The 26,882-nt window shown below is 39.2% G+C and overlaps 1 protein-coding gene across 1 annotated transcript in view; it reads right to left on the bottom strand.

Annotated features, from left to right (window-relative positions):
• Nucleotides 1–26,882, bottom strand: part of USP13 (ubiquitin specific peptidase 13 (isopeptidase T-3)) — a 40,012-nt gene that overhangs the window by 185 nt on the left and 12,945 nt on the right. Inside the window, exons 4-19 of the mRNA XM_009702421.1 lie at nucleotides 26,591–26,733; nucleotides 26,205–26,389; nucleotides 21,938–22,032; nucleotides 20,063–20,250; nucleotides 18,358–18,429; nucleotides 17,995–18,088; nucleotides 13,309–13,434; nucleotides 11,829–11,982; nucleotides 9,859–10,033; nucleotides 7,707–7,795; nucleotides 7,217–7,339; nucleotides 5,039–5,065; nucleotides 4,143–4,286; nucleotides 2,978–3,144; nucleotides 2,304–2,466; nucleotides 616–700 (exon numbers count right to left, since the gene is read on the bottom strand). Coding sequence (XP_009700723.1) covers nucleotides 616–700; nucleotides 2,304–2,466; nucleotides 2,978–3,144; nucleotides 4,143–4,286; nucleotides 5,039–5,065; nucleotides 7,217–7,339; nucleotides 7,707–7,795; nucleotides 9,859–10,033; nucleotides 11,829–11,982; nucleotides 13,309–13,434; nucleotides 17,995–18,088; nucleotides 18,358–18,429; nucleotides 20,063–20,250; nucleotides 21,938–22,032; nucleotides 26,205–26,389; nucleotides 26,591–26,733 — 2,030 coding nt within the window. The remainder of the gene's footprint in view (nucleotides 1–615; nucleotides 701–2,303; nucleotides 2,467–2,977; nucleotides 3,145–4,142; nucleotides 4,287–5,038; nucleotides 5,066–7,216; nucleotides 7,340–7,706; nucleotides 7,796–9,858; nucleotides 10,034–11,828; nucleotides 11,983–13,308; nucleotides 13,435–17,994; nucleotides 18,089–18,357; nucleotides 18,430–20,062; nucleotides 20,251–21,937; nucleotides 22,033–26,204; nucleotides 26,390–26,590; nucleotides 26,734–26,882) is intronic.

The following is a 26,882-nucleotide window of genomic DNA, read 5'->3' as shown; positions in this document are numbered from 1 at the left end:
CATAACAATCATCACAAGTTTATCAGTGACTTCTCACAACCTCCAAGAGCTTAAAATCTAAAATTAGGCATTGCAACAAGAACAACAGATCAGAGAAATAGCCACAGCAGGTTTACTGGCAGAGTCAGGAACTGAAAAGGAAGAGGGATATGCAAAGGAACGTGTAGCTACAGTTCAAATGAAGGAAAATCAGAGATTCTTAATGCCAAATAATAGAAGTATATCAAAATCACAGCCAAGATCAGCACCACAGTACTAGCAATACTAGTATCAGCCCATAGTTTGATGGGTTTCTATTGATGGAGAATGAAGGGAAGTTGAGGGAAGCCTAGATAAACAAAGCCACATACAGAACTGATGCTCCAAAATGAACAGAGATTTAGAAGAGCAAGCACAGGAGAGCTGGTGGTACATTTCAGCATAGATCTCTGCAGAATCAGAACTGGCTCATCATATCTACAGTCTGCAACAATCTTCATTTCTTTGGTGGGAAATGTATACATGCTAACTGCATGCGTGTTTAGTCTGCCATGAATACACACCATGCTCTGTACAGATGCACGCTTCAAAGAAAACATTTGCTCATCCTTGTGTGTGTCTCCCAGTTCCACTCACCTTCCTTCTTTTTTGAGATGACAAACATAGTGGCCACTCATTGTGGATGTTCCCATGTGGCTGATGAACCCAAACAGATCATATCCTGTTTAAGAAATATAAATGGGACCATAAGTCTTTTATTGCTAACATTGCAATATGACTCCTGGGGAAACTTTCTAATACTGGAGAAGCAGCTAAGCACTTCTAACTCAGACTCTGCATCCCCAAACACAGCTTCTGTTAAGACTGCAGCATATTCTTGCTTTAACGAGCGGTCAGATTCACTGTCAAACATCAAACCAAACCAAATCAAACCCACATAGATTTGTGCACATACAGCAGAGCTGTAATCACAGCCCCTACTAGGAAAGAGAAAACAGCAGATTCATTCCCAGTTCATAGAGAGCACCACAGAAAGTGCCAGATATGGAGTTCATTTTGCATACAAATTAGCTGTAAGTGTGGTCACAGATCCCCTATAAATCAAACAAAAACCAGAAGTTTGTATTTCAGCAGCCCATAAAAGAGAGGACAGGAAAGAAACCTCTTCCTTTAATACGAAGACAATTTTTGTGCTAAATGTCTCTGGAGAAGTCAGCACTGGTTCTTGCTCCCCACCCATTCATGCCATTCACCCAAATGACCACCAAAAGTAAAAGGGTACCTTCTTTCAGGATATTGCATAAGGACAGGGGCCTGGATTTTGGTGGAGAGGGCTTTCTGGAGCCATTTTACAGTATCATGTTGGTTATCAGGATTTCAGGCACTCAGTAAATGGTCTCAGTCTATAAAGGCTAAGTACCACAAAAAATAATTATTCCAAATCTTTTTTTTTTTTTTAACCTAATGATAATCAATGTTTCCCATGTCTCCAAGAGACTTAAGATTGGTCTTTATAACATTAGAAACAAAGAAATGAATGTTCTTATACGATAACAGCAACCACAGAAACAAAAATTAGTTGTTAATTTTTCTTTTTTTTTAAAGACCATTACAGTCAGGATCAGAGATACAAGTTTAGAACATACTGCAGTGATTAGACCTGATCACTAAAGACCCTTCAAAAAAGGTTATGATATCCTTATGTTAGAACTGAGCTTTTGTATTCTAGTGCTTTTACACTTAAAATAGTTTCTTTGCCTACTTCACAACTTTGACTGCTGTGCATTAGCCCCATCTTGTGGTTTATTTAGCAGTAGTATGGCTGAGGATCTCAAAGAAAAAAAACAAAAGAAAATAACAAAGCAGTACATGCAGGATACCAACTACACCTGACAAATTCAGAACAAGGAACTTGGTTGAAGGGATTATCAAATCTCCCATCAGACCACAGGAGGACAGAACCTCAGGTGGTTTGTAACAGCAGCATTACCTTTAGGATGCTCAGCCTCTGAAGATTTAAACATTCTAGCTTTTCTTTGTCTTTTTATCTTACAGCAACAAAAAAAAAAGTAAAGCCAGGCCAGGAGAGACTTACATGCTGTGGCAACAAGAAACTTGAACTCAGGTTATTCCATTAAGAGTTTTGTGAGCGAACACAGCCCACAGAACTTAGCAGAGCTGGACTTAGGCCCAGAAGCAAGATTTGAAGTAAATCACATCCAAAAACCCACAATAAGTACTTTCAAAACAGAAAAGAGCTCTACGAATGGCCTAGGTGTGATGCAACAACATGACAGCCAGTTCTAAGCTGAAGAAGAACTTACTTCCAGATCCATCTTTGATCCTAGGTCCCTCTGACCCTGTCTCTGCAAGGATATTGGCATTAGCGTTGTTCTCCATATCCATCATGTCCAAAACAGGCTCACTTTCTTCCTCGGGTTCAGGGTGGCTGAAGATCCATTCTAGTGCACGCTCCAAATTATTGTTCTGCGAGTCAAACAAGCAAAAGAGCAGCCTTTAATACATTCTCTAGCATCATGCTACCACTCATTGGTCTTTGAACAGAGTAAAGATCATGTTCGACAGCACTTAAAACTTGTAAGACTATCTCCATGGAAAATAGTATTCAACAAGCACTCCGCAGAAACTTGACAGATGGAAAAGAAATCCTCCCACAACTAATCCCCGTGGCCCCCTGGTTCTCATCTTGAAGATGCATAGTCTTTAGGCATCCAGGTTGTTTCTCAACAGATGGTAAAAGCAGATAAACTCTCCTTACTTTCCTCTACACTTTAACATTCATGTGAAACACACAAACTACTTTCCCCACTCTAACTCATCAAGTCAGGCATCCCACGCTTTGCCAGAATAGCTCTATATGCACCATCCACTAACTGGATTTTTACATGCATGTTGCAAAGCCATCTGAGCATGCACGTGTACAAAGCACATAATATGAAATGAAACCCAAGTGCTACAGATAACTCATGGAACTCACTGTTGCCTTCAGCGCTTGAATTGCTGGATTCCTTTGGAAGCCCATGGAAACAATAATTGCAACCATCTCTTCGGGTGGTTGGTTATCTAGCCCAACAGCTCCAAATGCAGCTGCTCCACTGGGAGCAACTTCTCCAAATGCAGGTATGACCAATGGCTCAGCGAAGTCTGAAACAAACAAATATTCATCAGTTCATTCTTTTGCCCCACTGAACTGTAAAGTCAACAACAAACAGAAACAAACAACAAACAGGACCTCAAAAGCAGTCCTGAAATCAACATATGTTCATTTCACTGGCCCAGTTGGGACTTAGATGTATGGAAAGCCTTAAAAACAACAAAACGAACATGCACGTTACAAAACATCTAGGTAGACAAACTCATACTGAGCAGGCTGGAATAACTTGACACATCATAGAAGTGAAACAACTGCAGGAAAGTAGCAAAGATTGGTATGGAAGCAATGATGACACCAGAATAGTAGAAAACTCAGGTCATACACGTATAGATGTAAAACAAACTGATTCCATAGCTGAAATATGTCAGTTAAGCCCAAGTGAAACTCATTCCCCATTTACACAAGCAATACAAAAGCCCACGGTGAAGTGTGAACTCAATCAAATCTGGAATTTCCTGGCAAGGGAGTGCTCAGATATACTCATTGCTGAATCATGAGTCCAGACTTTGCATGGATGAAACATAGGAAGTGGAGAACATCTAGCAGCCCTGTCCATCAGTAGATAGCCAAAGTTCTAAGTACAGCATGAATGCTCTAGCCTGAGCTAGAGAAGGCTGATATAGAAGAAAAGCATCTAGATCACAGGATTCTTTGTACTTACGCTTGATCACAAGTCAGCTTCCCCCTTAGCAGCACAGACCTAGCCAAAGGGTGGAAAACAGAGAGCTGGCCCACACCATCAGTGAGCACAGGAGAGTGTACTCCTAGCATAGCTTAGGGTTGCTGCCTTCTTCTAGGCAGAAGATCCCACATAATGGTCAAGACCTACATATCCCAGGAGGAGCTTAGGAAAACTCACTCACACTGCCAGGTTTCCTGGGGTGAGGAAGGGGGCTGTTGTTTCTTTGTCACACATTATAAAATTTCTACTGACTGCCAAAATACACAACCAGGAGTTGAGTTTAACTTACACCTTCCAGTCACTGACCTGGTTCTTCCATGTGTGCAATGATCCAGTTGAAAGCAACTTCAGCACCCAGGTTGCCTGTATAGTACACAGCTTTTCGACACGCTTCCAAAGGAAAACCCATCTCTGCCAGTTGCATAACTGAAGACTCGTCAATATCTAGAGCTACAAGAAAGGACCTTCTAAAATATAAAAGTCTAACTTCATTCATTGTATAGTATTTCTTACTGTTATTCATGGTGCCACATATTACAATACACATTGCTTGGATTTGTTTTAGTACTGCAATAAACCCACACCCATTAGAAAACAGCCTTGTACAAAGCATTATAGTTTTTGTTATGGACTTACTGGTAATCTTCTGTCTCAGTAATCTACACAGATCCTTAAACCTTGATGAATTCCTACAGGACTTTATTTATTACAAAAACTCACCACTGGATTTCAAGGGGAGAAGAAATTAGGTGCTAAGCTTAGCTAGAGATGGCAGCCAAAAGCAGTCACCTCTCTTAAAGGCAGGATCTTGCAGGTGAGAGAAAAAACAGCTGCTGGATCTAGCAGTCTCCAGTTGAACTTCGTCTCCAAATGACACGGTCCAACGGCTTCAGCCGAGATCAGAGGCCAGAGGGAGCCAGGATCAAGCAGCTGTGACCCCCAGAACCACAAGATCCTGCTCATGAGCAGCAGACAGAGGAGTAGCTCATATTCTGCCCACGCTGATGCTAGTACAGACTCTTAAAGAGTCCTGCACACATGGAAGTAAATGCTGAGCAAGGACAAAAATCAGCCGTTGTTTAGAAGCATGCAGGGCAATACTTCGTGCATCTCTATGAGGACAGAGAAGCCATTAGCTGAGCAAAAGCATGACAATTTTTTAAGCAGCTGAAATACCAGTCTCAGAAAAATGAGATACATACACTCCATGAAATGGTTCGTCATACGATCTGAAAATTAAGAAAGGAAGGGAAAAAAACAGGGAAAAGGACTTATATGAAGGCTAAGTAGATTCATATGGGAAAAATAATTCCGAATTTTTAAAGTCACAGAAACATTTGACCTCATACATGCAGAGCATGTTCATCCTTACATCCCTGATGTTTTTGCCATGAATTAGACCAGGGATATTTCTGCCCAGCAATTTCCCTTACTCAACTCAAACTGTCACTGGTACTATAAACCAGTAGCAAATATAGCTGATGGCTGATCTAAACCAACTTAAGCAAGAATCTGGTTTGTTATAAGTAAGGTACCATCACCCATGCATTTACACTAAAACTAGGTCAGTCCATTGAGCAAGAGGATAAAAAAAGAACAGATCTTTGCAAGGAACCTACAGATAAGGGACAAAATTAAAACCTTTAGAGAACTGAATTTTGCCTTAGCCTTTGCTCTGACACACGATTTCAAGTACTAGCTTCCTTTCATATATATACAGCTTGATATTATACCACTATTATAAATATGCAAGCAAACTGGGCAATCCGTCATGAGAGTAGTTGCATTTTTGATTTCCTATTAAATAATGAGGCAAGTAAACTTCAGTCATCTGGGGGAAATTGCAACAATCTGGGTCTAAAGTCACACTATAAAAACATGATTTTACTGGCTATAAACCATTTCATGCACCAGAGAAACCCAGGGAATGAGGAAGGAAGATATTCTAATATTCTTGCTTCTGAACTTTACCATGAAAGAAACAGTATTTAAGAAAAAAAAAAGCAGCATACCATGTTAATCACTCGTCTTTCTTTCCGCTCTACACATGTTTTAGTCAGCAGTTTCACATCAGCTCTTTGAGAGCATGCCCTTTTTAAGGGACTGTATGGCCTACGTACATCCAGAGAAGTGGACTAGGCATGCTAGGGCCTACTGCAACCTAACAATTCTTGTAATTTAAAAATGAATAACTTTTGAAATCTTTGTCTATGCTTGGAAAGCTGTTTTCTTAAATTGTAGTCCTTTGTGTATTAAGTATTGTTGTACTGTGAATGAATCAATTCTGTAGATATGGTGTGTTTGTTGTTCCACTTTGAATCAAACTGTTTAAAGTTATCCAAATAAACTCTGCAGCTGAACAGAAGACCATCTGCTCAGAACTGTAACACTAAAATCCTACAACAAATAACCATAGTAACTGACAGATTTTAAAATTCCTTCTGACCAGGATGGACCATGTACCGTACACAACGGAGGACACAAGAACCGAGAGATTGATTTAGCTACAATACCAACCAGACTACTTTATCACTGGGTTTTAGAAAAAAATTAGTATGAAAGTGCTCAAAAGATAACAGCAGTTTAGTAACACCTCTTATGCAAATGTAAGAAATGAGTGGATTAATGCTCCACTCCACCTCTGCCACCCATTATGAGACTCAGTGCAGGGGTCTGAGACCGTCCTGCGCACCAGGCCCTGGGAAGCACACAGTGACATTACTGAAAGGGCATCATGAACGTGCACTAAAGGTCAATGAATGGACAGAAGATGCTCTCTGCATGTAGCTGATTTGCATAAATGTAGAGGTCTTCACACACTTCTGTCCACTTAAGTCCTAGATACCAATCAACATTCAATAAAGATGAGCACAAGGACTTTGTCCTTAAGCAAGGATAATCATCCATGCACATAGAAGACATGGAACAATCCAGCTGGTAAAGATGGAGAGATCATAATGCAGCACAAGCTGTTCCGCTGAGCAGCACTATACTATTGCAAAAGATGCAACCCCCAACCAGCAGGGTAAGTATAAGACTATACCCAGTAAAGCAAATGAATCAATCTATTTCACAAAATATGATCTCTATCTTTGGGCACAACAATTTCAGAAAAATATGAATTATTTGGAGAGAACTGAAAGCAACAGTATCAATCATAAATCCTGAGAACATCAAAGCAGAAAAATTGGAAGAACTTGGGTTGTCTAGTAGGGAGGAAAAGAAGGCTGTGGGGTGTTGCAACAGTCTTCAATTACAGAAGCACAGAGCTGCTTTTTTTTGTTCACAGCTCCAAAAGGTGAAGATTAAAGAGAATCAGTATGTGCTAGAGGGAAAGGGGAATACAGGAGAGACTCAGGAGAGAAGTTGTCAGTAAATACCTTTTGGGTCATCGGGAATGATAATGGGAGGAGCAATGTCTGGAAGTTCCTCTTCTCCTGGCTGGAGACCTCTGGCCCGAAGGTGACTGATGTCTAGGAAATCTGGCATGTCTATAGAAACATCTACAAAAGTACAGAAACAGGCTAAGCTTATGAATCCAGCAAGATGACCTCATGGTGCAACCAACCCCTTCAGAGAGGGGACGCTGGTACTCAAGGTACAAATACAGCCAGGATTTTCCTCCTGAAGACAGTTATTTGAGACATTTGGAACACTAAAGCATGATTTAACTAGAAGGTCAGACTACATGAAACCATATTCTAACTTCACAGACCTGATGGATTAGTTTGTCATAAAAGGAAAGACAATTCAATTAAGATCTTCACAGTATAAATCTGAGACTCAAACCAGGTCCTCATTATAGATCAAAGCTTGTACACCTTATAGATTATCTTAGATGGAATGAGAAAAAGGTAAAAAGGCACATACCAAGCTTTTTGGGTATCCAATCAAGGCCAAAGGTGAATTTCTTTATCTGCACCACCAAGTACTCAGGAAATGAAGCAAAACGAGAAGTCCTGGGAAGCACAAGAAATACAATTCATTGAAGCCAGACAACAAAATCACAAGAAGCACAGATTTCGGTACCTCATGCACACAGAGATTAATAACTTTAGCCCTGAGTGAAATCAATAGTGACGGATTTTATAACCATAAATTTTACAAAAAAGTTTTCAAGTACAGTGGAGAAGTATGGTAGTAGATTTCGATACATTCATATCCTGAATGTCAGCCCAAACCCTTGCAGACAATTCAGCTTGTAGGAAGATTATAGAAAACAAGTAATATTAAACTTGCTTACTCAAAGTGTTCTAAAGTTGAATGTCAGGAAATGGATTTTGAATGACTTACTGGCTAGAATTTCAGGGTATGGGCTTAAAACACATCTTGGACAGAATGGAGTAACAATTAATCTGCATTTTATTCACTCCCTTTCTAGTAACAGTAGCATTGTCTGTGAGGTATCAGTCCATCTATAAAGCATTTCATTAAGCAAAGATAAAAAAAGCTGCCCTTTGTAGTTTTTCACATGAAAGTGCTATACAAAAAAAAAAACTATGTGACATTCTTATTGAGCTACTATAATATTTATCAAAATAGAGGATGACTCTTGAGTTTAAGGGGATCCCTGTTATTTGCCCACCTAGTGAAAAGAAAAAATTTAGTCTTGAACTAAATGTAACATTATATGTACCGCCATTCTCCTTCTCTATGCTCCCATTTTCCCCACATTTAATCTCCTGCATCCTTCCCTTTATCTTCCATTCACACATGCCATCCTTTCTTTTAATTCGCCTAACTCTGGGTAAAATACAGTAAATGCATCATAAATATAAGGCCTTCCTACCATACTATAAATAACTACTTTCTAAATTCTTGTTAGCACTACCTTGCAATTTTAGTAACTTCATCATCTGCAGCACAAAACTTTTGAATTTTAATAGTAAATTATTCTTCATCTTTCAATGCTTTTAAAGACCTAGGGGATGAAGAACAACTAAATTACTAATTAAGCCTGGATCTATTTAAAGACTAGAATGTTCTTCCAACATGTTCACAGTTAATACTTAAAATCTTTACATTTCTGCTGCATTTTTCTCCGCCATGTGCACTTGTCTACCAGTTTTCAATACAATGTCAGTGCAACTGTATCCTAAGACAGCACTGAGTCATTGATATGTTAAGTGATCTAAAAATAGAAGACATCTAGCCACAGCAAACCCATTGCAGAGCCCAATTTTCAACTGCTCCTTACTGCTGACATAAAAATGAAACCAGATAAGAGACTAACTCTTGTTCTCAGCAAGAAATACTGCCCCTGAAAATTGCACTGATCTCTACCTGCTGTCCTATTTCTTCTTAATGCTTTTTTAAGCCCAAGATATTCCTGGTTCTTTTATCTACCTGATCATAAACACACAAGACTGGTTCCTTCCTTTGTATGCCCATCTTGTACCACGGCCCCATGTAACTGACAGCAAACTTAAGAGACACAACCAAACACTGTAGCATACAAAGGTGATGGGTGGAAATCCAAACACAAACAATAAATAACATAAAACATAACATAATAAAACCAAAGTTTTCAGCATACTCCGTGCAAAAATCTCCATCTATCTAAAGAACTTTCTTACAAGAAACACAGTCTTCATTTGCTTCACCTGGTTTTGTTGCCACACAATGCCCTTCAGAATTTTTAGTACAATTAAGACATCAAGAGACTAAGCACAGAGATCCAGACTGCATCTCCTACCACCAATACAGAGCTCTATCACTAGCTGATACATAGGATCTGATTTTAAAATGTGGGCAGACAATTAAGCTACAAGAGTTTAAAGTTCAAGCTCTTAATAACCAGACCGCATCACATCTTAGAGTTGGACAGTTCAGAGCAATTTATTTCCTGCTCAATTGGTCATTACAAGTCTCATCAGGCTTGATCTGCACATTACATTTATAAGCCCCAACACTAATACAACGCCAAAGCCCACTATGCCTTTGTCTATTTCTCTCTGCATCACATCCACATAGCAAGGTAAGCACAGAGCACTACTGTACAGGCAGCCAAACACACACTTACTTAACTCCTGCAGATTTTGCTTGAAGGGCACTGCTCCAGAAATCCTCTACATTGTTTGGTTCAGAAAAGGCCTGCAGACACGCACTAAATGGGATTTTGGCACGGACAAGCTCTGGCGGAGGTCTCCTTGCAGCTTCTGCTTCTCGCCTCTTCAATTCATAGGCAATTAATTCATCTGAGAAATATACATGACGCTAAAAGCTAAATGTACATTGTTGTGGTTATGATGTCCCTCACCAGTCTTATCTTTGCAAGTTTTAGAAACGCAAAACCTACTTATCAATAAAATTTTTACATGGCTTTAACTAGACATCAAATCTTCTTGTCTGCATTGGGATCAGGAGCTACACTTACAACCAGATCTCTTTTTGAAGGTTTCTGTTCATGGTGAAAACATAGAACTCGAAATACTGGGCAACACGCAATTAAAGCCTTGCCATGATAGTCAGAATCCTGTGTCAATAGTAACGTCAACTACCCACTTTATCAGCTCAATCTGACTTGGAAAATTATTGCTGTCTATCTGTGTTATCTGAGTTTCTAGACAGGACAGAATTATGCATGATCTAGAAAGAGTCCTGACACTGGTAAGTTGAGCAGCACCATACGGTAAATTCATAAATTAATATACCTCCTGAGCCATTACCTGGAAATAACATGCTCTTTTATAAGCAGTAGAATCATCACTGAAACTGATGAACAAAGAACACAAAGTTCTCCAAAACAAATTTTCAAGTCAAAATGGTCTTTTTAAAATATATTGTCCAGTTAAAGGAGTTGTGGGCTAGGTGAAAAGCAGTAGGTTGAATTCTCTGTCTTGTGCTATTTCAAAGGATCTGATCAAATAATCAGAATAGTTCCTTCTAGCTTCAAAATATTTTAAATTTTGAGATTATGTAGGAAACCAGAGGCACACTCCCCTTCTAGAGTTCCTGTGATGTCCCCTTCACTTCTGCCTCAAGCATACATTTATTATGTTGGCCTGCAAGACTCTTCACTATCGATTGCAGGGGCAACCAAGATTCATCAGTACCTCCCTCCTGCTTCCAAGTCTTCTAGCCTCCTCAGCCATTTTCTCCTTTAAAAACAAGTATGCTTTCTCAGGCAGCTCACAGGCATGAAAAAACACTCCTGTATATTAAAATCAATGTCCACCACTTCATCCTCCTTCCCTCCTCTCCTAAAGACCAGGATATCCAAATTGTGTACTTTGGCTTTATAGATGACAAACTATTTTATACCCCTATTCTCTATTATCATGTTAGATCTTATAACCTGCTGCTAACGAACACAAAGCCAATTTGGTTTTTGTTTGGGTGGTGGTTTGGGTGGGGGTTTTTTTTTTGCATTTTTTTGCTTGTTTGTTTTTTGTGAGTGTGTGTTTGTTTTTACAAGATATTTATTAGCTAGTATGTTCAGTTCCTTTTTTAGAATTAAGAAGATTTTATATACTGGTTCACTATTGAGGACAAAGGAAATCCAATCCTAATGGGGATCTCTGGGCACACACACGCACAAAACCCAAGGATAAATAAATTGTACTACAAGTGGTGTGGCACATCCCTGGGTCAAATCCAGGTCAAGGTTTTAAATCACAAATCTCTGAGATCTTTATCATACAAACTGCTATGGTTCTTGGTGATATATTGCTGAGTGGTGACACTTAATGGTGGTCCCACAGTCGGAGAAGAAATCTGCCTGAAAACTTTCCAAGAGTATCCAGGCATAAATCTTGTTCCCTAAAAATATAAGCAGGGACAGTAAAGACACAAACTGATGTGTGTTTAAAATCGCCTTTAAAGAAAATCAAACCAAGTAACATTCCCCTGGGCAGTTCACTGGTTTGATTTGCCACATAGCCTTGAACTATTCAATCCATACAAAGAGACCACACTGGGGTGAGAACTTCATTCCCTCATGACTGAGAGAGTCACCAGAAGGTCAGTCAATAGACCAGTTTCTTTCTTTACCTTTGTTTGTTGCTGCTTCCATGGCAACAGGTAACTGCATGATATAGTCCACTCTCTCTGTGTAGCGGACCTTTCTGGACTGGCAGCATTGTGTGCGTTCTTCCACCAGGAACCGGAAAACATCACTAGGATTTTCTGAACCTACAGGGTTCCTCTGAAAGGAATATTAGATCCAATTATTTAAATGACAATCATTAAAACGACCAGAGAACCCAAAGGCTGCTGGTTGGTTTATGGCAAGCACAAAGACACCAATCTTGCACGCAGGTCTGGCAGCTCAGCTTGCATTTTATTGCATGCAGAACTCTTGCACCCACAGAGAATCCCACTGAAGTCCACAATGTCTGCATACACAGCAGTATCTTTCTACACATAGTAACTTGCAGAGTATGTACCTAATGAATCTGACTGAGTCAAGGTGAACAGAAGAAGGTAGGAAGGTGGCAGGTTACAATAAAGATAGAAAGCTCAGGTAAATAACATGGAGCATCCTTTCAGCAAATAGAATTGCTCCTACCACTCCGAATCTGCACTGAAACAGAACAAGCAACTTGTAGTTCATTATCCAGATGGGAATGTCATACAAATAATATACCTCTCTACTGTTCATGTTAATGTCTGTTATCAGGCAAAAAATAGACAAATGTCTTCTAACCACCCTATAATCAGTACATGCATTTTGGGATGTGGAATATTATGTATACAAATGTGAATAACTTCATCTAGACTGTAACACATGAATAAACACTCTCGATTCTTGAGGAAAATGGGAAAAAGAGGGAGAAAGGATGGACAAGAAAGAAATGCTTTAAATCAAAAGTGCATGTATTTGTAAATTTCCTTTTCAGAAAGATAGCATTAAAATTCACAGTTCTGATTCTTTTACATACAGCACTTAGCTGGAGCTCAGTGAAACTAACATTTTATACAGAAATATTCAACTGACAAATAGTCACTTTGCTTTCAGCAGGGGAGTCCTTCCTCCCATAATGATTCAATGACGTACAGCTGGGATTTGTAAAAGAACTGGACATGGTAATTAGTTTGCTCCCAACGATGATAGAAATTTGGAATAATAATAATCATCATAATACCAAATTCATTAATATTCCAATACAGACTTCAATATGGTAAACAAATGGATATCATGCAATCATAAAACGAACAGCAATTTAAAAGGACAGTCACATATGTTTATGAATGTTATAGCCTGTACAGCGATTCTTGACCTCTCTATATCTCTTGCAGTTGTTACCAGCAGCATTGACCCTGTGTGTGGTCATGCAAGAGTCTGAAGTAAAGAGAAGGGAGAATTAAAGAAACAAATGTTTATAAAGCAAAATACATTTTAATTAGTGCCATTTTCTACATATCCAAGGCTAAAAAGAATATAATAATAATAAAAAAAAATCCACTCGTATAACAGCCCTCATTATCTAATATAACCAGAGAAAAGCAGCAGTAATTCAGATTTTCTCACCTCTACTAGATTTATAAGATGCAGGAAAAATTCCTGTGCGTCTTGTTGTCTATTAGAGGAAAATTCTGGGTGGCCTTTACTTATAAAAGCCTTAAACATTCGGGGAAATATTCCATTGTGTTGAGGCTAAATAAAAGAAAGAGAAACCTTTTAAAGAAGGATTTTTATTCATTCCTGGACCAAATATCTCAAAGTCACTCCACCAGTTCTATCTATGGCCTGTTTCTGCCACTGGAGAAATGATAGTTTCAGTTTCATCTGGTTTTCCATTTTACCAAAAATGGAAAGGGTCCTGAAACATGATTTGGAGGTTTTAGAGTATGTTTTATCACATAGTTCGTACAGCGTTCACTCTATCTGATTTTTCTATTGCATTTGCAAGTTAAAAGAGATTACTGAAGGTTTGCTAACGGTTAGTAGTTTTCAGAAAGGCTAAAACCCTGTTCTACCTAAAAGTACATGGGCATTGAAGCACTTTGGTATATCAGGTAGCAGCTTTACTCAGGACAAAACCTTTCCAGAGACCTCTACAAAATCAAATGGAGAACAACTGATGTGTGCAGCATGGATTCCCAGATGTGTTGTTAAGAACAGACATGAATTTGCAATTTGCAGGTGTTGGTCATGCTGAAGGACCATAAGATACTGCCTTTACCCATTTAGTTACATCAGTAGGAAACTATCCTAAATTAGAAAATCTCTAGCTTCCAAGAGAGTCCTAGTTTTGATTTTCTCACCCTCTACACCACTTTAAGAAGCCTCTCCAATCACCCCAAATTGCATCCTCAAGACAACACTAGCTATAATGCCTTTTAAATAACACTTCTGAAAGGGTCAGAATCTTTCTCAGATTTGCCCTCATCCTCCATGAGACCAAATAATTTTAAAGACAATCCAAGCAAAAGTGTAGCCTTTAGGATATGTCAGAGGCTGTTACAAATTCACCCAATCTCATTCTTTACTACAGTTGCACTATCATACCAATATAAAAATAGAAAAAGCAGCATGAAATGGAAGGCATATAAAACACACACTAAAAGAGCAAAATTTTATTCTTGGTTTCACTAGGGCAAGGTATTCCCAGACCCACTGAAATCAGAAGCAGATTCTCAATTTAATGCTTTTTCCATTTCTGGCAGTAGACCAGCAACCACATTAGGCTAAGATGCTCTTTATAGGCTCTAGTATACTCTCAGTATTGCTTGAACAAAGAGATGTTCTATGGATTTCTGAATCTTGGGTTATATATTGCTTCAGTGTCCTCAGTTGCCTTTCATCAAAGCTAGGATGGGGGAGAGAAATGCATAAACCAGCTCAAATTACTATATACCAGGCTTCTTTCTATGTCAGAAGCAAGAATATGGCAAGGTGGCACATCTACTCTGATGTATAATGCAATGAGTTTGGAATCAAGCCTTGTTTCCACCTATACACTCTTTACTCAGCCATTTGAGCTGGGCGAAGAGAAACATGCCATGTGTGACAGTCTACAGAAGAGGATCAGATCTTGCCCCCTAAACCCCTTCCACCTCAAGGACAAGAAAAATAATGGAAGAAATAGGAAAGCTCTAAACAGAAAATCAAGTCCTAGCTGATGACCCTTTAGGCTTTTCAGCCTGATTTTAATGTTAAAGTGGGTCCAGGAAAACTGCTGCCATTTCCAGACTAAATTCCTGTGGTGAAAAATTTTAGCTTCACAGTACCATGAATATTTATAGAATACCTAGCATACTTTCCCCATCAACAGTTGCAAAACAGTTTAGCTAAATATAGACTGTGCTGGACCACTGCAGATCTCATATGAATGCTTTTACAGGCAACAACTCCCAAAAAACTCTGGATGAATTCCAAAGACCCAGAAAGCTACATAAGTTCTTTGCATGTAGGAAGGTAAAAAGTAGAAGAATAAAAATGAAATTAATAATTTATTTTATAGACACAAAGCAGAAGCATTTGAAAACACTGAAGGCCTAAAATCCTATACAATTGTATTTATTAGAAATGTCAATACAACTCTCTGGATGACAAAACACTATCTGTATATGACCCAGTATTATTGGGGGGGGGGGGCACCAAACAAACAAAAAAGCACTCCTCAAACTGACAAAACATAGATTTGTATGCCCAGAGTGACGGAATGGAGAAAATATCTATACCTGATTTTTTTTTCTAAATACACCTTCAACACAACAGAGAACAAAAGCAGTAAAAGCTGTTTCAAATCCTAATACATGCTATGAATTGCTTGACAAAGAAGACATCTGATGCATGTAACTACAACTTTATTAAACAGAACTTATGAACAGCACAAGTATTGTTAAATGCCAGTAGATGCCTACTACTACCTGATAGAGTTTTATAGCATCTGTCATTACAAGATTCTCAATATCTCATTGCTAGTAGTGGCTGCTGGGGTAAATGAGGAGACGTAGCTTTATTCAAAGGGTTCAAGACCCTGAACTTCCAGCACATTATTCTTCATTCATACCCTGCATGTGTTTAAGAAAGCAGGTCAGTCAGTATACATAATTTAATGTGAGGAGTCTGTTGAAATCTGTTCCACTATTCCTTAGTCAGTGACGCATTGATAAGTTTTAAACTTTATTTAAAGGAAACAAGCAGGATTCATTCGTTGTTCCAAAACAATGAATAGCTACTGTACAAAACAATTACTCAGGACGCATAGGACTTTCAGATCACGGAAACTACTCTGTACCAGGTGCTCGATCTTGTCCAAAGTCTCCTTAGCATTCTGATTTCAGAAGAAGAAATCACTATATCAATAACTGATAGATGAAGGTAGAGGAAAATACCTATTTCCATGGAAGCTATCACCATGCTTCTGTGACAGAAACATGCATGACATACTGTGTAGAAAACTACAACTTGGTATCAGAGATTCTTTCTCCATTAAGACAGCTCTTTTCTACAGGTAATATTTTCAGTATTGGTTATCAGTTGACATTTCATTTCTACATATCCCATCTGTGGAATCTGCGGTTTGACTCCAATTGCTGCTTGGGGTCACAATAGCAGAGGCTGGCAGGGACACGAATACATTCTAGCTTCAGTTTTCCCAGCATCGCTCTAAACAAGATGTTTAAAAGATAGATGGTTTGAACAGTTAAACAAACCTAAAATAACAGGTTTGTTGTTTCGCTTGGGTAGGTAACATTTTCCCAATAACTAACATTTTGTTTAAGTCAACTGTTGATTGGATGACTAGGGAAAAGAAAAGCACTTCCAAAAGCAGCAGCGTTTGAGTATAAAGGCAAAATCTGAACTAATCTTCCAATTCTCCAATGGCTGATGGAAACTTAAACCAACTTACAAAACCAGAAGAAACTTCTCTGTCTCACCACTAAGCTACTGACAGCTTTTCTTCACAAAATCAAGCAAGAACAGGTAAAAAGATAAACCGGTGAATCAGACAGTGCCCATTAACCTTGTTAATACAAATAGATCCGTCAGGCCTTCACCAAAAATCATCCTTACTGCTAAAACCAAAAGACTGTTGGACAAAGAATATGAATAGGCTTTCTGATGACTGAGAGTGTGAATGTATTCATTGCTGGGTGAGGACAAAGCACAGACAGATGAAGTCACAGGTCTATGGATGTTACAATGCCAACACATGCCTTAATTTTTGCAGCATAAGAGAAACAAGCAACTTTCACGTTGCAGAAGAACAACACAAAGGCAATATGAAGATTACAGAACCAACAATACTGGAGTTCTCAAAGCTAGATACTAGCTAGATATTGTGAGCTAAGTATCTGGTTTGCTGCAAAATTACTCCAAATTATAGTAAAAAATAAAAGGACAGTTTCCCACTGGTAACACTATGACAGAAATAAAATTCTGTATTATATAAACATGGGGAAAAAAGATTATTTCATCCTTCAATTCCTCTCTCCTTTGTGTCTAGCATGTCAACTATACAGTACTTGCCCCTCAGTATACTGTTGTTCTGAAATTGCCTATTCTGAGAAAGCTGATTCCAAGTTTTTTTCTGTTGTGAATTATTATAAATCAGGATAGATACATTCTTCTTCCCCAGGTTGTCCAGCAATTAGAGTTTCAATTACATCCAAAACCGCATATACTGTTGTGTTTCCAGGATAGATCCCACTGGCACAGACATGCTTCTACATGATTTCTGTACCATGAAATACTTGAACAAAGCCCCAGGGGACATGGCTGTGCATAGCCCCTCCTTCATCTACATGAAAGCCTCTAGCACCACTTAATCTTGCATTACACAGACAACTTCTCCTGAAATCAGGTGGAATATATTCCAGACCCTTCCTGGAAACAACTCTTTAGCTCTTTACACTTCTTTCTGAAATTTAAAGAGTGTTTATAAGTTTGCTTCCAAATGCTCAGGACTTTAGATAACTTTTTTGGTTGTTCCTCAGGCAAGATAAACATAAGTTGCAAGTTCTATGAACTTTTGCACACATCAGTGGTGCAGTAGAACACTTTATTAGCAGAACCAATGGTTGCTTTAATGCTTTGCACAAATAGCCCCTGACTAATATATTCCTGACTAGAATCCTGCACATTCCACCTTGCTAAGCATCCCATGCTGGATCCACACGTGTTCTTCAATGCCCAGCACCTGTTCCCTTTTCTCAGGATATCACTTTTACCTAGTTACCAAGCTGTACAAACTCAGTCAAATACCTTGTGTTCTTCTTTCATCACCTGCTCAATAAGCTCAGATTTCATGGGTGGCTTAGAGTACTGGCCTGAAAGGAGGCCGTGTCCCAATTTAGCCCTGTAGGGAAGAAAGTGGCAGGGTAGAAACAAACATCTGAGAAAAACAGAAAAGAAGAGAAGATTTTTATTTCAAGCAAAAGAGAAGTTTACTGTCTTTGACCCGCTGATGAAACATCATTACCTGCAACTAAGCAGGCAAATCTGCCCATTCTACCTTGTGCCATATCTCATTTTCAAGCCCATGCAGAGGTGATCTTTTGCCCTGCCACTAAATTATTTAGATTTTATTTAACTTGACCAAGTAAATCATTGAGAAGCATCACTTACATCTGAGTGTTGAAATCTTGTGTTGGATCAAGAGGAGAGTAGTCAAATATTCGTGGAAGGTTTCCCACATACCTGGGAAGCAAGGACAAAGCAGAAACATTTAAATATTGCAGCTAGATTTACCCAAGGATATCCTAACAGATCCTCAGCCATGATACATCAGCAGGCTTCCCCTGTGCTAATAATTCAAATTTTGCATCATAGCAATGACTTAACCTATCCCTTGTGAGTGCCTCATGGAAAAATAATAGTAAAGAAATTAGGAAATGGACACTTAAATTTTGCTTACAAGCTTCTAGCTATAAAGGCTATGGTGGTGTTGCTCATCTGGAATTTAAATTCTGTTCCTTGATCTTGAAATAGCTGCAGGATGGTGTTGCTCAAAACCATAGAGCTGGGCTGAGAACCAATGTACTTTCTACTCCTAACCAATGTGGCCAATTAAATTCCAGATTTGTATCAGGACCAAAACATGTAAAAAGAACATTTCTATTGAGTTACTTCAGGGAAACAAAGGCTAACTCCTGACAATAAACACTGAGGTACACATTGTCTAGCCAGTTTGAGGGAAAGTGAAGCATTTAGTAGCACATTATCCAAGCACTGCTTTCCTTGAGCACAAGAGAAAACATGCTAAGTAGATAGGGCGATGTTGAAAGAACACATCTTATTTCTGCCTTGTCCCTCTTTCATCAAAGATCTCCACTACTTTGTTGATACTAAGTGTTCCTGGAAACCCAAGGACCACACTGTGGAAAACAACCTCCCTTAGTAAAGTCCATTTTGATACTTTTCAAAAATGGAGGTAGAAAAGCTGGCACAATGAATCTACAGACTGTACTCCATATGGCTAACAAAGAAAACAAAGACATGTTTTCTCCCTCTTCTTCTCCAGAGGCAATTGCTACATGAAAACCTAGGAGGCTTTCTAAAATCTAAAAGCCTCACTTCCAGCACACACACTACTACTGCTGTGGAATGAAAGAGCACTCTGAATTTTATTGCAAACCACAGACTGTCCTTTACAAAAAGGCTTCTCTCCTTGGAGTGATGTGTTCAGTTTTGATCAGCCAGGAATATTTCATAATCTTCTGATGTGCTTTTGTCCTTTTACTCTCTTAATTATTCAGTGGAAGAATATCCTCACGCTATCCTTTTCATGAAATGAGATTTTTTTTTATAAGAACTTTAATTAAAGAAATGCCTCTGATGATAGTTTCCTTCTCCTTTGCCAGACCTGCATGCAAAAGGTGCATTTCTTTTCACTAGCATGGATCAATATTAACATATTTGTGCCAATACAGTTTTTTGCACAAATGACACTGGAGCAATAGAATGATTCCCACAGCTATATGAAGGCGTGGGCCACTACAAAAAACCCTAGTGTGACACTGATGATACTGAGACAGAGACATGTACATATGTATATAAAAAGCAGAGACAAAGCAATCAAGTCTAGAAGGTGGCATATGATTTCCCACCACTGAAGCCAAGGAAATTCTGATTTCAAAAGCAGATTGGGTTTTGTGTTCCCACCTTTTCCAGAACAGAACAATACAATCACTAAATCCTCCAAGCAGCCACTGCACTGACTGAAGGAGACCTGTTTGCAGGTGAGACAAAAATTAAAACACCATTTTTCTTTGAAAACCAAGAGATTGAGGAATGCAGCAGCTAGTGACAAGAACTAGTTTGAAGTACTTACGCTCGCTGGAACTCTGGGATGCTGAAAATGGCTTGCATGACAGCATTGAGGTAGCAGCTATTTCCCAGGTTCTTCATGCCGGTATATCCTGGGCCATACATGGGCTTGAGTTTCATGCCAGCTTCCTGAATCACTTCCCATTCAGAGACTCTTGGTTTTATATCATTATCTCTTAGCCCATTCTCTGTCTGAAAACAACAAGATTTTTTTAAATCTGTTTAACTTCTGCAACAATTACGCTGCTGCCAGCATCATCACCAACTTTGCAATCTATACCCTAGAAAAGAAGAGCCAAACTAACGGGCAAAGGGAGATAAATCCTGCATGTAGGGGAGATCAGGGTCAGAAGGCTAGCAGCCTGTTCTTCCAATATACCTCTTAGCTCTTTACCACAGACCACTGGCTCTTTTGAGTGTTCCTAGTTGTGACCTCAATCCCAGTTGGGAGCTCCACTTCTCTCAGGGCTGTGACCTCAAGCCGCAGCATCAAAACACTACAAATGGAATATGAAACCTGAAAAAATGCAATGGCTAGGAATAGCTGCTGTTGTAGAAGCTGGTCCTAGCAAACAAACCACATGAAAAGCTGCAGATCCAAGAACCTGTCCCTTCTTTCAATGGGAAAAGCCAAAATTTGTGATGCTGAAGTTTCTCCCCTTCACGGCTCAGCTTTCAGCTCATAGGTACATCAATTGTTCACAGCTTGTAGATACAGGTCACTACAGTGTCATTTACTGCCAGCACTACTCCATCACTTCACTAAGAATTTTTCAGACTGGTCTGAAGAACGAAGGCAAAACCTTTGCAACAGCTGAGACTAAGTTTTCAAGGTTGCTGAGTAAAACAGGTTTTCCAGAAAGACTGCTGGATAAAAGAGACTTTTTATTCATGATATTGGCAAGGAAAATTAGTATACCAAAAATATTATTAGTACCATGAAGGCTTTTGAAACTGCAGTTTAACTCTTCTCTATTATTTTAGAGTTATTATTAGTTTTCTCTCCACTTGGACAATGAAATACACTAAACCACTATCAGGTTTGTTCATTTCTAACAGCTTTCGTGTTCAGGTTCTCAGGCAGTGATACCAGCCTATGTGCTTGTGTGAAAAAAAACTCAAAACAAATCAAAACCAAAATCACCCAAACCAAAAAAACACCCCACCTGCCTTTATAACCTTATTCATTCAGACTTCTTAGATCATTTAAACAGAACTGGAATCAACATCCGCTAAGATGCAAATTATTAAAAGGACTTCTCTACTAATACAGACCCACAACATGTTCAGGAACAGGACCCTTCTTGCCCCAGTCCCTTTCTAGTGTACAATGCCATAGACCATGCTATTTTCTAGACTTGAGAGAATGTATTTTTGCATTTTGTAATGTATTTGTTAACAAGACCTAAACTGAAATTTATAATTTTACATAAAGAACCTTTCGACCGCTTTTTTGCTTAGCCATTGTTTAGTTTATTTTTTGCCTAAGATTGGTAACTGCTTACACATTCAATAGGCTTTCCTTTGCTCACTGTAATTAAATATTCTAGATATTCCTCTCTAATTGAATGATGTTTTTCATCTTGAAGGAAAATGGTACACAACACATGAGAAGTGAAACATGTAAACTAAAAACCACAAAGTAACTCTTTCGCAAGGCAACTTTTGGATTTGAGAGTAATGATTCACTCATCTCAGAACTCAGAAAATAAAATACGAACTGGCTGGGTGAACTTTACAAAACTAAATACTATCATAACAGTCTAAAGGAACCACACAATTGTAAGCTACAAGTATCATTCTTTTCCTGTTTCTCTCCCACTCCCAACTAAACAAACAACAAGTAAACAACAAACTAAATAAAAGATGCATTTCCTACCACTTGCATCTGCAGCATATCAATTCCAAAGTGTGCCAAATGTTTTGCTATATGGGGATCTAAAACTGGTTCCTCTTCATCAAAGGAATAGACATCTACAAAAAAGCAGAGAGAAACCGATGAGCTGTAGTATCAAACGTTATCCCTTCTCTTTGTTTACTAACATTGCATTCTCAGTACCAGAGTGCCTATACAAGATGCCTTATTCATATTCTCCAAGTTTGGTTACGACCAGCAGAAAAATGCATAGACATCCCTACAGCTCAGTAAATATCTTAAATGTTCTCAGCACAATCACCTCAATTACTCTGCTCAAAAGAAATGACATGGCCTCACAGTATTAAAACCTAAAAATATTTATAGTGACCACAGTATTTCCCCCCCCAAAATAAGAAATTTGTAGGTTTGGGAAAACACAGAACAGGGCATGCAAAATGCTCAGATATGTGGCCAGTCCACATTTTGAACATGGCAAGAAGAGATTCTGAATTTTTGTGAAGCTACTAGGTACAGACAGACACATTAAAACTCTGAGTATATGGGGCCAACTGACTACTGCCAATGGTATTTTAATTTCTAGTATAGTTTAAGGAATTTACTTATGCCCTTTTCCCACCGAGATGCAAGGAGAACTGAGAAATTCTTTATTAGAAATAAAGAGGTGTTTATTGGATTGGACTTCAAAGATTAATCTTGTAGTTAGGGAGTAAGGCTGATTTCATGACTGAGGTGTCTTGCTTTATTGTATGGGGGATCTAGATTTCAGTTCTAGCTCTATGATAGGTCCTTATGGCCTTAAGTAAAGCCCATAAACATTTTTGCAGGGCAAAGTTCAAATTGTCAAGGGAAGCAATATGTCTAATGATGACATTTTCATTATGAAACCAAGTTTAATGAATTCAACAGAAGGATGAAATGGTTGAGAGAGAAAAAATTTTTAGTGTCTACCAAGCAAGTCCTGTAACGAAGCTGAGTCTAGAGCAGGTTTCACCTACTCAAGCAAATAGCAATAAAGCTGCAGGCATCATAAAAGGATATGAGTGATAAGACACACACTAGTAAAACTTGAACAGGCCTTTCATCTTTTCACTTCTCTGGCCTCTTCCTCTGTAGTGAATGACTACTTCCCTGCTTCGGTCTCTACTCATACCAAACCCCACAATCCCTCTGCCAGTCTGCCTGCATTTCTCTCAGTCAAGTCTCCTTCATGCCCAGCAGAGTTTCTCACAGTGGCCTTGCCTTGTATGACCACAGCTAGGCCAATAGGAAAAAACTTAGCCAAAAGAAAGATGAAACAAACTCAGGAGAAGAGAGCAGGAACCCAGATAAAGGCTGTTCACAGCACAGATACCACTCATGAAAGGTCCTTACCTGGCCCTCTCCTAGCAACTACAGACCCTGGCTCTGATTCAGCCCATCCCCCATGTAAGCCTTTAACAAAAAGGCAGTCTCTTTGAAGTCTGCGAGTACCAAACCCACACTGAAATGATAGGTTGAAGGTTAGCCAAGAACTCAAAGACCTAATGCAACTTTTAAAGTTTACCACCGCTATGAAAAACATTAACACTCTCAAACCAGGGAATTGTGCTTTTGAGTCGTGCTGCCAGCTGCTGATTAGCCATCAGACTCTCTATTAACATCCGTCCTGATCACCTCTCTGGCATGCGTGTGGCTGTAGCTGCCCATCTGCTGGAATTCCACTGTGTGGTAGCAAGCGTGCCCAGAAGACACAACTGTTCATCCACACACAAGAGATCACAACATTCCCATAGTCTTCTGGTGAGGTCACAGCACAGCCAAAAGATCCTGAAAAGTTCAGACACCTAATGGAGTGAGATTACACATGAACTGATCTCGGGTGACTGCTTTCAACGTGGAAGCTTTGATTTTGTTTTCCCTAAGCTCTGGCAACTGAAGAGACAGCAGCCATCTGAAACTACTGACCCAGAGCAGCAGAAATGGAACACAAGACACATTAATCTTTTGCTCAAGCCCAGCTCATGTCTTTAGTGCTTTCTGCTGTGTGGCCAACTTAAATTCATGGGAGAGACACAGAATTCACTTATTAAAAAAATTTAAAAAAATTAAAAAAAAAAAAAAATCAAAGAGCAGCAAATCAAAGAAAGAAGATGAGAGCCCCCAAACACAGGTCTGTAGTGCTGTCATATGGACTCTGGTAGATAAGGAATGCTGGCAAGCCAGCAAATGTGACACACAAAAGCTGGTATCATTAGAGTGAGAAACTGAAAAAAGGGAGGAATATAAGGGGGGAAAAAAACAAACTACACCAAGAAAAAGCCAAAACAGTCAACATAGAATATTATTAAACACAGAATCATCATTATTATTCATATTATAGAAGAAAAATGACAATGATACCTGTAGATTTACACCTGTTCTGGCTGTGTAGACATCACTCCTTCCTACTTAAAGCATAACAGGCAATGGCAATGCTGTCCCTGAAGAAACAAGTTGCTCAGGATCCCCCAAAGAATGGAAAGCAGAAGTTTGGTTCAATTTCTGCCCTCATGCCAGATGTGTTTGTTGACAGAATGCTACAAAATGGAGCTAATGCCCGAGAAATCTTTCATAACTTATACAACACGGATTTCCCAAGGAAAGACAAGGAGCTCTCCTCTGCTCCCCCTGTGTACACGCAGGGTAAGTGTAAGTGGAATACTGGCACCACCTCTTTCTCCTTCTTTCTGGTGTGACAAAGAAACAAGTCATGTCAGCAGAGGGACTAACACTTATTACTCCTCTACCATCACCTCTTCACCTCCATCTCAGGGAAGCAGAAACGGAACAGACTTTGCGTCACAATCAGCCACAGAGCCTCTTTCCTGAAGCTTATCTGTCATCCAGCGCTATCGAGAGGTTATGATTACCACTGCAATATAGATCAGAGAGAGAATAATTACTGAAAAGGAAACAAGGAGGGTTGGGGGAGGGAAGTCTTTTCTATAGGGAAACCAAGTAAACATCATCCAGGAGAATAAAGGTCTGTGGAGAACAGCTGGTGCCCCTCATTTAGAGGGAAAGATGACAGCCTGTCCTTTGTTATCTGAAAGGCCACGTAAGAGAGGAAGCAGCTGATCAGTGGGAGGCAGGACAGCAGCCATAAGGAAACAAGTACTGCTGCTAAAGATGAGAAAGAAAGGGAAAAAAAAATAATGAAAAAAACCACAAAAGAATTTTCTGTTTATTTTGTAGATGTAGTTGAAACCTACAGCTAGGCAAATCCTTAACACCTTCAATAACTGAGAGATCCGGGTAGAAATCACCCAAGACCAGGCTCATACAAGGAAACAATATTCCATCTGGGAGAGAAAAGAATGAATTTTGCTCAGTGTTTCTGTGGCACAGCTGGTTGAATCTGACCACAGTCCCCTTTCCCTGACACTGAAGAAGACTTAAAGATGAAAAACTCTCAACTGATGTGTGTTAAAAAAAAGCAGCTGCTCTAAACAGCTATTTTTCATCGATCTGGTCATAAGCACTAAAACCAAAATATAATCATGCTATGTGTTCTTCTATTTTTTATTTCTCCATACAGTTGTAGCAAAGGATCTCTTTGCTTATGACTTTTTCAGCTTATGTTTTTACTCCATCTAATCCTCACACACCATAACCTTCTCCACAGTAACAATGCAGAACATCGCACTTGGAGAATATGTAAACAAGGATAAATCTATAGCTTTTTTTTCCCCTCTCAAAATCATCAAGCATTTTACAAATGAGCATCACAGCAGCCCCATGAAGATGAGCGTTCATTAGACTGAACAAAATGCTACCAAAATAATAAGGAAAAACAGCACAGTTTCCAGTGTGATTAGAAAAACATATACATGCTATTAAGAATGGACTTTTCTGACTTTAAAAATCATGACCCTGTTATTGTTTCTATGTTACACAAGATTGAACCATTTCCCCTAGCAAATGTAGCAGAGCTGAAAAATACTGTTTCTCCAGATTCTGCTGTTTCAAAATAATACCATTCTTCTATTATAAATCTATTATTATACAAACCCAAGAAACTATTTACACCAAGTATAAGACAGAAGGAGAAGAGCAGATAAAAAAAGGTAAGGTCTTTCTCCAAACGGAGTGTGTGTCGTTCCCCCCAACCCCAATCAAGATTCACAGACTCACAGGGTTTTCTTTCCACATTGCACTCTCAAACATTTGCACTAGAAGAACAAACCCACTTGGTAATAGATATACTATTAGCCTCACTCACAAACTCAGAACCTGCCAGGTGGCTGACCTGCTCCATCAGGAGTGATGGTTCCCAACTTCACTGCCAGGGGATAACCCGTCTCCTTGTAGTGCTCCGTTGCATGCCCATTCCCTCCACTGCCATCAAAGAACCACTTTCCACACAGGACAGAACCATCTGTCAGGTTCAGCCACAGATTCTCCCGCAGGTCACATTTTGAGCATTTCCAACCGCTGCAAGAGAAAACAGGAAGAAACGGCAGAAATAAGTAAGGCAGGAACCAGTCCTGTATTTCCAATTATGGTCGGTCAAACCAGACATACACACCCAGCCTGAAGTCATGCAAGAGAATTGTTGGCCGAGTTGCTGGCTTTAGTTCTGTTACTCTGGACTGTGGCAGAGAGCCTACAGTGAACAAATCTTATTGCTCTCACCTGGGGGGAATTCTAACACCATTGTCTAACTGTACAAGTGTTTTGGCATGTTTAGATGCCTGTAGCTCTTCTTCCCAGGAGTCAGGGTCCTGCTTCCTGTAGGGTGATTTTGCGCTGAGAACTGCGTCACAAGCTATTGTCACCTGGAAGACAAATATATGTCAATCAAAATCTAACACAATTCAGTGACTGGACAGAACTTGGCATTCAGCCCATTGCTAACCACATACAGAACTGGATATCAGTAAGACTATTTATATACTTAAATACACATGCAATCTTCTAGATTGCA

This window comes from Cariama cristata, unplaced genomic scaffold (genome assembly GCF_000690535.1).
Source record: "Cariama cristata isolate BGI_N322 unplaced genomic scaffold, ASM69053v1 scaffold9426, whole genome shotgun sequence".
NCBI classification, from domain to species: domain Eukaryota; kingdom Metazoa; phylum Chordata; class Aves; order Cariamiformes; family Cariamidae; genus Cariama; species Cariama cristata.
The sequence above is the reverse complement of the archived record's forward strand: the minus strand, read 5'-3'. Positions and strand labels throughout refer to the sequence as shown.